Here is a 12086-nt window from a genome sequence, read left to right on the forward strand (position 1 = left end):
TTCCAACAGTTGTTAGCAGTATCATTCTGTGTCTGACATGGGAATAATAACCAAGAAGAAAAAAAATTCAGTAAAATCTATAACTCATGTGAAATATTTATATTTCCTGCTATCTGAGAAAATGACAGGAAAAGCATGGGGAGAAGAGAATATTTTCTATAAAATTGATTTTTCTGTTTATAGAACGTTATATTTTGCTTTGCTTTAGGGGAAGAACCAATGTTTCTAATTAAAAACTATAATGAGTAACACTACTTGCTGTTCCACTATTGTGAAATTTCAAGTTGAAAAACATCTTAAATATCATCTGATCCAATCCCAACTTTTAAAGATTTCTGACCTAAATCTCAGGCAGTATTCGATTTCCAGAAACAAACTGTGGATCAAATTAACATATTCCGGTAAGCATTCAGTCAGTCAGTCAGTTCAGTCGCTCAGTTGTGTCCGACTCTTTGCGACCCCATGAATCGCAGCTCGCCAGGCCTCCCCGTCCATCACAAACTCCCGGAGCTTACTCAAACTCATGTCCATCGAGTTGGTGATGCCATCCGGCCATCTCATCCTCTGTCGTCCCCTTCTCCTCCTGCCCCCAACCCCTCCCAGCATCAGTACCAGTTTAATTCCTATATAAAGCAAACCAGACTTCATTTGTGATGACTTCAGCAAATACATTCAGCAGAAGATGTTACTACAGTAACTCTCCCCATACTACCTGGCTACAACTGCATCATAAGCTGAGACTGTGGCTTTCATGCTGCAGTTATTCACGAATCATCCAGGTTATTCAGTTTCACCAGAGATGTCATGGTAGAATGAAACTTCTATTTACAGTATCTGCCTGTTAAACATACTTTACTTACAGAGCATTTATTCCTTGAGAACGCCAAACAGGGAACACATGAGATTTATACATGTATACATTATGTGTGTGTATATACATCTGTGTGTGTACCTCTTGATGAAAAGTGAAAAAGGAGAGTGAAAAAGCTGGCTTAAAACTCAACATTCAAAAAACGAAGATCATGGCATCATGTCCCATAACTTCATGGCAAACAGATGGGGAAACAATGAAAATAGTGAGAGACTTTGTTTTGATGGGCTCCAAAATCACTGCAGATGGTGACTGAAGCCATGATATTAAAAGACACTTGCTCCTTGGAAGAAAAGCTATGACAAACTTAGACAGCATATTAAAAAGCAGAGACATTACTTTGCCAACAAAGGTCTGTCTAGTCAAAGCTACGGTTTTTCCAGTAGTCATGTATGGATGTGAGAGTTGGACTATAAAGAAAGCTGAGCACCGAAGAATTGATGCTTCTGAACTGTGGTGTTGAAGAAGAATCTTGAGAGTCCCTTGGACTACAAGGAGATCAAACCAGTCCATCCTAAAGGAAATCAGTCCTGAATGTCCACTGGAAGGACTGATGCTGAAGCTTAGACTCCAATACTTTAGCCACCTGATGCAAAGGACTAACTCACTGCAAAAGACTGTGATACTGAGAAAGACTGAGGGCAGGAGGAGAAGGGGACAACAGAGGATGAGATGGTTGGATGACACCGCCAACTCCATTGCCATGAGTTTAAGCAAGCTGCGGGAGTTAGTGATGGACAAGGAAGTCTGGCGTGCTGCAGTCCATGGGGTTGCAGAAAGTTGGATACGACTGAGTGAATGAACTCAACTGAATATATATATATGACTATTTCTCATCAAACAATGGGTACTGAAAGCATGGTTCTACTGCACAAAATTAAATGACGAGGAACCCAAGAGATAATATATTAAAGTTAAAGCCACTGTCATGGAGATAGAATCTGCAGCAGAACAAATTCCTGATGCTGTTTTGTCATTAAATGACATTCTCCCACAAATAAAATGACCCTGTAAGAAACTAAAAACTAGGCTACATATTGATAAAAGAAAACTTCTAGATTCTAGTAACCTTAGGAAAAACAAGTAGCTACTACTAAATTAGCTACCTAGTGCTGCATAAACATATCCTTATTAGATGAAAACAGTGCTAATTTCACTATAATTCCAAGTCTCTTCAATCATATGCCAATTTCTTGGCCAAAAAAAAAAAAAATTGTCAGTTTACATTTACCTGTGTGATACTCATATACCAAGCGGAAAGAGAATCCATTGAATAATGTACATTTTTCTGGGTGACCCGATCACTTTCTTTTTCTTTGGATTGCACATCTACTTTGCAGTCCATCAACTGTGAGAACAGCTTTTGCAAAAAATGTTTCATATCTACAGAATATAAAACATAAGAAAGAATATTCCCTTAAAACAAATCTAAGACACCTGAAACTTTTTGATTACTATCTCAGTAGAATAACATTTAACACATTAACTATTAAGGTTCGTTAGTATCCTCTCCTTAATACTTAAATTTTATTAATTCAGAGTAATACTAGGAGAAAGTTTGTATTTATTTATTGTAACGAAAGTGTTATCTAAGCAAACGTGTAAACATGTAAACTACAAATTATATCAGGAATAATATACATTTAAATTACACTGGACAGCAAAAGGTTTTTAACAAAAAGAGATCAACAGTATTATTTACATAAGCTATTTTACTGATTAAACCCTTCCTCATAACCATTTTTTAAAAATTTTTTTGTGGCCATCCTATGCGGCATGTGGGGTCTTAGTTCTCCGACCAAGGATCAAACTCATGCCCCCTGCAATGGAAGTGTGCAGTCTTTAACAATGGACCGCCAATGAAGTCCCTGTAGTCATTTTAAAGATGTCCTAAGGACTTTTACTTAATTTCAAATAGTATATGAACATGAATATAACCACTTAAAGCCCTCTGTCAGTCCAAATCTAAGCACATTTGATTCTGCTAGTGTCCACATCCTTCATGATTTAATGGCTCCACCGAGATTAGCTCTGGCAATGGACTATTTTTTTTACACCATGGTGGTCTTTCAAAGTGGGATGATACAATGATTTGAGGCTGTAAATATGAGCCTATGTATGTAATCTCTTCTCTGTTGGGTTAAATAAGAGTTCCTCAGTCCTCAATTCTCAACTTCCTGTTCCAAACTATCCAAGTTATTAAAATTTTACTGGCTTCAGGAACACATCTTGGGAAGTGCCTGAACTATCACTGATAGTGAAGCTGATACGGTAGGGGTGGGGCCAAAATAAACTGAACAAAAGTGGTCAAGGCTCTTGCAAAAGTCAAGGTTACTCTGAGAGGCACTAAAAAAACCTCATCCTGCCAGAAGTGTGGTGCCACGCTGTTCCCACAAATAAAAAAGGATAATGAAAGCGGGAGACAGAAAAGGATGGAGAAGGTCTGTAACATCTTACCAAGGCTGTAAGAGCATTTATTTTACCTGGACAATCTTTAGCTTGCAATGAGACTACATAAGGAGTGACATTATTCTGAAGGGCTTCTGTTAGACTTCTGAGTGTTAAATCATGATCTGTTACATTCACACCTATGGGATAATAAACCAATATTATACCATCATTTTTATTATTAATAATTTAACAGCAAGAAAAGCAACTTTACATGCCAAGTGAATTACTAAGTAAAACATTTTCAAAACATGATTAATAACAGAAACTAAGAAAATATACTACATAAATGAAAAGATCTCCATTAAAAACACATACAAAGAGGCATGCACTATACTTGTCAGGAAAGGTATTTAACACAACTCTTCTTTAAGAAAAAAAGCAACAGAAACTACTGCAGATGTGTAGTTGACCCTTGAAAACATCTCAGGAGGAATTTCAAACTCATAAAGAGCTTTTAAAATAATCATTCAAAAATAAGGCCCTTGGTGTGACCCTAACTTAACAACTGAGGAGAATCCAAACATTAATACTATTAAATGATCACAGGAAAATACAGAAGATGAGTTGAGCTATGTTGATTTTTGAGGGAAAAGTCTAAAAATAAATTAAAACTTTAGGTTCTTTAAAAATTTATTGTATCCCTGGTTCTCATTTCCACAAATCAGTTTTGGTGCTCTGCATGCAGTTATCAGAGTTGACTGGCCATTTCCCCACTACTTTGGGAAAAAAACATTCTATACACTGCTAAGTTCCCTAACGTCACAATCTGTGATTTCTAGACAGTGCCTTGATGCTTAGGCAGGTTCCAATATCAGACACTGGGAAACAGCTTGAGACTTGCTACTATAAAACTTCAACGGCTTGGAAGGAAAAAAAAAAAAGTTCAGAGTTATCCAGACCACCAGTAAGCAATTTTTTTACCAGGAAACAAATGAAAATGTTGGCAGGTTATTTTTAAATGGATGTATTTCTGATCCTCTGAGTACAGATATCAAAATGACATTTAGAATGCATTATGGCCTACAAATGTAACAATGCATCTCTGAACAAAGTTGGGAGTTTAATAAAACAATGGATTATCTTTCACTGACTGCCTTCATTAGCTACTTAACACTAGTTCCTTAATAGATTTGTCTACCGGAAACATGATAATCACCAATGTCTTTAATTGGAAAAATGTTCTCCTCAGACCCCTGACTTTATCACACAACCATATATCAGACAAGCAGATTCAAGGGATTAAATCTGATAGAGTGCCTGAAGAACTATGGATGGAGGTTCCTAACAATGTACAGGAGGTGGTGATCAAAACCATACCCAAGAAAAAGAAATGTAAAAGGCAAAATGGTTGTCTGAGGAGGCCTTACAAGTAGCTGAGAAAACAAGAAATGCAAAAGGCAAAGGAGAAAAGGAAAGATAAACCCATCTGAATGCAAAGGTCCAAAGAACAGCAAGGAGAGATAAAAAAGCCTTCCTGAGTGATCAATGCAAAGAAATAGAGGAAAAGAATAGAATGGGAAAGACTAGAGATCTCTTTAAAAAAATTATAGAGACGCTAAGGGAACTTTTCATGCAAATATGAGCACAATAAAGGACAGGAACGGTATGGACCTAACAGAAGCAGAAGATATTAAGAAGAGGTGGCAAGGATATACAGAAGAACTATACAAAAGAGATCTTAATAACCCAGATAACCATGATGATGTGATCACTCACCTAGAGCCAGACATCCTGGAGTGTGAAGTTAAGTGGCCCTTAGGAAACATCACTACAAAGCTAGTGGAGATGATGGAATTCTAGCTGAGCTATTTCAAATCGTAAAAGATGATGCTGTTAAAGTGCTGCACTCGATATGCCAGCAAATTTGGAAAACTCAGCAGTGGCCACAGGACTAGAAAAGGTCAGTTTCCATTCTAACCCCAAGAAAGGCAATGCCAAAGTATGCTCAAACCACTACACAATGGCACACATTTCCTATGCTGGCAAAGTAATGCTCAAAATTCTCCAAGCTAGGTTTCAACCGTTTATGAATCGAGAACTTCCAGATGTTCAAGCTGGATTTAGAAAAGGCAGAAGAACCAAAGATCAAATTGCAACCATCCACTAGATCATAGGAAAAGCAAGAGAATTCCAGAAAAACATCTATTTCTGCTTTATTGACTATGCTAAAGCCTTTACTGTGTGTATCACAACAAACTGTAACAAATTCTTCATAAATGGGAATACCAGATCACTTGACCTGCCTCCAAAGAAACCTGTATGCAGGTGAAGAAGCAACAATTAGAATCAGACATGCAACAATGGACAGGTTCCAAATTGGGAAAGGAGTACGTCAAGGCTATATATTGTCATCCTGCTTATTTAACTTATATGCAGAGTACATCATGCAAAATGCCGGGCTGGATGAAGCACAAGCTGGCATCAAGATTGCCGGGAGAAACATCAATAACCTCAGATATGCAGATGACAGTACTCTTATGGCAGAAAGCGAAGAGGTACTAAAGAGCCTCTTGGTGAAAGTGAAAGAGGAGAGTGAAAAAGCTGGTTTAAAACTCAACGTTCAGAAAACTAAGATCATAGCATCTGGTCCCATCACTTCATGGGGAAACGGTGTAAACAGTGATTTTTCCTTCTTCCAAAATCACTGCAGGTGGTGATTGCAGTCACGAAATTAAAAGACACTTGCTCCTTGGAAGAAAAGCTATACCAAACCTAGACAGAATACTAAAAAGCAGAGACATTACTTGGCCGACAAAGGTTCATATAGTCAACGCTATGGTTTTTCCAGTAGTTATGTACAGATGTGAGAGCTGGAATATAAAGAAGGCTGAATGCCAAAGAACTGATACTTTTGAACTGTGGTGTTGGAAAAGTCTCTTGAGAGTCCCTTGGACTACCAGGAGATCAAATCAGTCAATCCTAAAGGCAATCAGTCCTGAATATACACTGGAAGGACTGATGCTGAAGCTCCAATACCTTGGCTACCCGATGCAAAGAGCTGACTTATTAAAAAAGACCCTGGTGCTGGGAAAGATTGAGGGCAGGAGAAGGGGAGGACAGATGATGAGATGGCTGGATGGCATCACCTACTCAGTGGACATGATTTGAGCTAGCTCTGGGAGTTGGTGAAGGACAGGGAAGCCTGGCGTGCTGCAGTCCACGGGGTCACAGAGCTGGACGCAGCCAAGCGACTGAACAGCAGCAGCCACCTATCAGGCCGTCTCACCTGGCAGGAGAGAAACTGAACCCCCAGCAGCACACGCCAGCCGTCACTAGGCCCCAGTTTCTCATCAGAAAATGAGAGGGGTTTAAAACTAAAACTGCACCGAGAAACTGGCCCACAGCATGACAACCACCATTTGCTGGAGTTTTGTTACTCAGGGTGGTCCTGGGATTGGCAATATGGGCATCAGCCGGAAGCTTGTTAGAAATGAGCAAGCTTAAATAACCAGCAAATAAGACTGGCCCCACCCTAGGCTTATTAATTAAAGTCTGTGTTTACTAAGATCCCTGGAGATTATCTGCAGGTACATTAAAGTTTGAGAAGTATTGCCCTGAATATGAGGAATAATATTTAGGTAATGAACAGTTAGAGGCAGTATTAAATAACAGAATTAATTTCTTTTCTGAGAGCTCACTAATATAAATACCTTGAATAAATAATAAATTGGAAATACAATGAAGAGTATGTTTGGAATCCAAATAAATCCAACTTTCCTTTCAAAAGGAATGAAGAATATTTGCTAATATTCCAAAGAATTTTTTCCAATACCCTGCATTCCAGATGTTTAATTAAAATGAGATATTAGTGATGGATACTTAAGCACCTAAAAAATTTGCAATCTTCAGCCTGAAAGTAACATATATATTTCATCCAACCTCCCCCTCCAAACAGTTAATATTAACACAATATTACAATACAAAATCTTTAAAAACAAGCACAGAGAAATAAAATTAAGGTCAGAGTAATTTCACGGAAGATATGACTTAAAAAATAAAAGTCACACCTAACAATATTGATAGTTTATTACTGAATTCAAATCTCCTATTAAAATAACTAATGAAGAAAGAGTAACAGTAATACAAATTTATTGCCCCTTCATTTTTCTGACAAAAAGGTGAGGAGGGTACTAACTAACCCTTGGTCAATTCCTTTTAATTTACAGATATATGATTAATGTAAGAACACTTAATTGGTTTTCAAAGTATGCAAATTTTGATCAGTATAAGTATGCAAATAAAAGACAAAACAAGTTTATCAGAACAGGTGATTCCCTACTAGTCTCAACAACAAAACCACTATTGACAAAAAACAAACACACACATTTGTACCTAGAACAAGAGCAGCAGTTGGAATTTCTCTGAGTTTTATTTGACAGCTCCAGTCTTTAGAATTCTTCCGGAGTCCAGAATGAGATGTTTGCAGAAATTCAATGAGACTGTCAAATAGGTTTTTATTTAATTCCTCCTGTAGTCGCTACAAAGAAAACACAAAACTTCACAAATTATTTTTAGCAGTAATCTGACACATCTTTCCAAGTCTGAGAAAGAAAACTGTCATAATTTCAATTCCAAAGATCACATGTAAAATGATTATTATATGAAATTAAAAAATTTTTCTCCTTAAATATCCAGTGAATAGGGTTTTGGATTCTTTCCTTTAAAAAATGTCATTTATTCATTCAACAAGCATTTTTAATCATCTTACAAGTGAAAAATATCTCTTCCCCAAGAAAAGAGAAGAACTGAGCTAGAACACTTAAAGATTAAATTAAAATACACTGTTCCAATACTGTTGTAGCAATCTATGCAAAAAGTAGGACCATCCAACTTAAGCTGAGCAGGTAATATATTTGAGCCAAAGCACTGAGCAGGCGATGCAGGAGGTGATGGTGGATGAAAAAAAAAATGAAGAAGGAACAGGAATGGGCAACAGAGAAGGCAAGCAAGGAAGAAGACACCAAGCATCTGGGGAACCAAAACATAGCGAAGCATAAAGAGCATGAGTGGCCAGGAATGAGACTGGACAAAACACTCAAGGGACCAGACCAAGGAAATGCACATCTGACGTTGAAGCTAGGATTCCGTCCTGTCGGGAGAGCCACTAAAGGGATCTGGAGCAGAGGGATGATTAAATTGGGGTTAAGAAGGGTCAATCTGGTCAATCAGTGAAGGCCAGATTAGGGGATCACAGGCGCGGTGCTGGAAAGCCCCTGCAGCCTGGCACAGGGCTGGGCCTGCCCAAGTCCTATTGGGATCCGGCCAGCGGTGCCACAGGGGTAAGCAACAGACCCGAAGGGTTTGACGTTAGAGGCAGGGACATCAGTTAAGAGGATACATGACCATTTAGATTTCTTAAACGAGAAACCATAAATCCAAACTGCTTCAAGGGTCCCACAGAATACAGGAAGGAGCAAAGCCATCAGGCAGAAAGCAATAGAGGGTGGTGGGAAGCAGTAATAAACTGGAAGTACATAACCCTGTCCCCTAAAGACGCAAAAGAACAAGAAATACAATCCTGTGTGGTCGAACAAAACAAGTCCCCTTAAGACGTTAGTCCCACATCTACAAATCTGCTATAGTGGAGAAACTTTTCAGAGCAGAAATATTAAGAACATGGCAACTGAAAAGGGGGATGAGAGAATGAAGTCGTTTAGAATTAGCTTGATTTCTTAAATGTGTAACTGAATGGATAATTTAAAGAGTGCCACTATTTACACTGAAACACGTGTATTACTGCATGTAAAATAGATCACCAGTGCAAGTTCAATGCATGACGCAGGGCACTCAAAGCCGCGCTCTGGGACAACCCAGAGGGATGGGGAGGGGAGGGGGGTGGGACGTGGGTTGGGATGGGGGACCCATGAACACCCATGGCTGATTCATGTCGGTGTATGGCAAAAACCACCACAATATTGGAAAGCAATTAGCCTCCAATTAAATTAATTTTAAAAAGTGCCACTATTTAAAAGTAGTGAAGATATGAAAAGGGCCTATGCACTAGGAGCCACCACTGTAAACATATATCCCAGTACCTGAAGCTAGGCTTAATACTTGAAACAAGGGTGTTGTGGTTTGTTTTAGGATGTACATATTATGCTTAACCAAGATTAACTGTACGTCATCAACACTCTTATAAATTGATAGAAAGTAAAATGGGAAGCCAACAAATATGAGATGTATGATATTAAAGAAACGTTAAATTATTTAAAAAAATAAAAGGGATTCACCTCAGTTTCAGATTTCATCTGCTGCCATATTAACTGGTAAGTTTCAAAGCGAAGCTTACTGTCCTCAGATGCATTTTTCCCTTTATTAAAATAGTCCTCTAAAAACACAGAAAGCAGTCAGTCAGTTTCTATTTTACATGGTAACACTTAGGAAATCTCTGTGAAAAATCACACAGGAAGTGACAGGACTGAATTTTTTAATAAATATCAGAAGCATATATATTTTAGAATAAGTAACATTCAGTATCCTTTATATTTTATTTATATCTATATTTTTACTATACTAATGGTATTTGTAGGTTCAAAAATCTTTTTAATTTTGATTGTATTTCTATCATTTTTTAAAATTTTCTAACAGTTTATTTAATGGTTTTGGTTTGAGGTACATATATTTAGTACTAACGTACTTTATTTGCTCTTACTATAAGGTTCTGTATACTTCACATATCTGAACTCTCCTTTATTAAATGATTCTCACTCATTTAATTCTCCTTTACTAAATGATTCTCACTCATTTAATTCTCCTTTACTAAATGATTCTCATTCATTTTTCTGCTACTATTCTTTTTTTCTATTTTCATTCATTTAATTCTCATTCATTTAACTGCTACTATTCTTATTCTTTGTTCAGCTGAAATAGTATAGCACAGCCTTTTATTTAGTCTGCATTTTACATCCTTCTTGAATGTTTTCCTGTAAATAGTCAGCCATTTATCAACATACTATTTATTGCAACGGTTTTCAAACTCTTTAAACCATGATCCATACTAAGAAACACATTTACATCATAATCCAATACACATGAAAAACAAAAGGTCCTATAAAAGTACTTTTCATTTTCATGTGATAGCAAACGTTTTCCAACCTGTTTTTTAAAACTGTCAGGACCCACTAAATTGATTTCATACTCACACTTGGGTTGTAAACTTTCAGTTTAAGAAATACTCACTTACTGAATAATCTATCCTTTCTCCCACCAATGTAAGACGCCCTTATGGTCTGAACACCTACAAACACACTTGAAACTGGTTTCGAGCTTCTTTTGTTCTACCAAATCCAACTCCGCTGCTGCTGCTGCTGCGTCGCTTCAGTCGTGTCCGACTCTGCGACCCCACAGACAGCAGCCCACCAGGCTCCGCCGTTTCTGGGATTCCCCAGGCAAGAACACTGGAGTGGGTTGCCATTTCCATCTCTAACTCTACTCCCATACCGATTCTGAACTTTTTAATTACTGTAGCTGTGTAGTACATTCTAGTATCAAATAGATCCAGCTTCTTCCCACCACCATCAAACATCATTCTCTTTCAAAAAAATTTAAGACATTCTTTCAAATTAATTTTGTCACTTCTCAAAAACAATCATACTGGTGTTTGAATGGATAAGTAAAATCTGTAGATTGACTAGGGAAGAAGTGACATTTTTAATATATTAAAAAAATTAACATCCCGAAATACTACAGGTCTCTTTTTTAATACCTGAATATGTAAAATATCCAAATATTTTACATGCCTTATAGTTTTCCACTTTTCTTCCTATTTCCTGTTGTTTACTGATATTTTATTGCAATAGCTAGAAGTGTCATGGTATTAAAAAATAATTGGGAAAGTACATATTTTTTTCTGATTTCACTGAGGTGCTGCTAGTATCCTCTGAACAAGTTTTAAAGTTAACTGATAGTTTGGAATAGAAATTTTCTTTCAAATTGAGGGACTCTTCCTTCTGCTACTTAGTTTTTGACAAGTGCTGATTTTTAAAATTTATCGAAAGCCTTAGAATATACTGAAGTCATCATATGGTAAAAGGATAGACAAGATTACAGAATAAAAATGCAAACCAAATAAAAGCAAGAAGATACATTATTATTAAGAGATAAAACATAATAACACAGGTCCTTAAATAGAAAAAGCTATTTTTTTAAATTTATTTTTTAATTGTGAAAAAGTCATTTTAATTTGAAGAGTAAAAGCATATAAAACATTAAAGTGGTAAATCAAGATATTACTTTTTTATGCTACATCAAAATATATAATTTTAACTATTAGAACTTGGAGGGAAAAAACAGCAGTAGGACCCTTTAACCTGCTGTCATGTATAGATCTGATAGGTAAAAAGTTAAAACAGCAAGTATTAAGAGGAGCTGAAGGCGGCAAGCTCTCCCTGCTGCCAGGTTCCTTCCCACTCCTGCTCTAGACGCTTCGCCGGATGAACACCCCCTACAGAGCCAGGGCTGCTGCCTGCCGCCCTCGCCCTCTCCAGCTCCTGCCCAGGTGTGTTACAGAGGGGCAGTCATCCGCGCGGCGCTGAGGCCAGGGGGAGGTGCCACCCTTTGATGTGTATACGCCCAAGTATCTTCAAGCCAAGGGGACAGGTGGTGAGGAATGCAGAGCATCTTCCTACTTCTTCAGGCAATTTATTTCAAGAACTGAAGCCAGCGAAAGCAAGTACTGAAATTTGGATTTGTTTTCCTCATTTCTGCTCCATCTTATAATCAGGGTCAATTCCCCCTAAGAGTTTCATATTAAAACAGTATCTGT

At 37.5% G+C, this 12086-nt stretch overlaps 1 protein-coding gene across 5 annotated transcripts in view; it reads right to left on the minus strand.

Annotated features, from left to right (window-relative positions):
* Positions 1-12086, minus strand: part of ORC3 (origin recognition complex subunit 3) — a 64220-nt gene that overhangs the window by 47337 nt on the left and 4797 nt on the right. For all 5 annotated transcript variants that reach the window (XM_020879127.2, XM_020879129.2, XM_020879126.2 and 2 more), the window contains exons 3-6: positions 9553-9650; positions 7655-7799; positions 3355-3459; positions 2103-2254 (exon numbers count right to left, since the gene is read on the minus strand). In XM_020879127.2, coding sequence (XP_020734786.1) covers positions 2103-2254; positions 3355-3459; positions 7655-7799; positions 9553-9650 — 500 coding nt within the window. The remainder of the gene's footprint in view (positions 1-2102; positions 2255-3354; positions 3460-7654; positions 7800-9552; positions 9651-12086) is intronic.

The sequence above is a fragment of the Odocoileus virginianus genome, chromosome 19, assembly GCF_023699985.2.
Source record: "Odocoileus virginianus isolate 20LAN1187 ecotype Illinois chromosome 19, Ovbor_1.2, whole genome shotgun sequence".
NCBI classification, from domain to species: domain Eukaryota; kingdom Metazoa; phylum Chordata; class Mammalia; order Artiodactyla; family Cervidae; genus Odocoileus; species Odocoileus virginianus.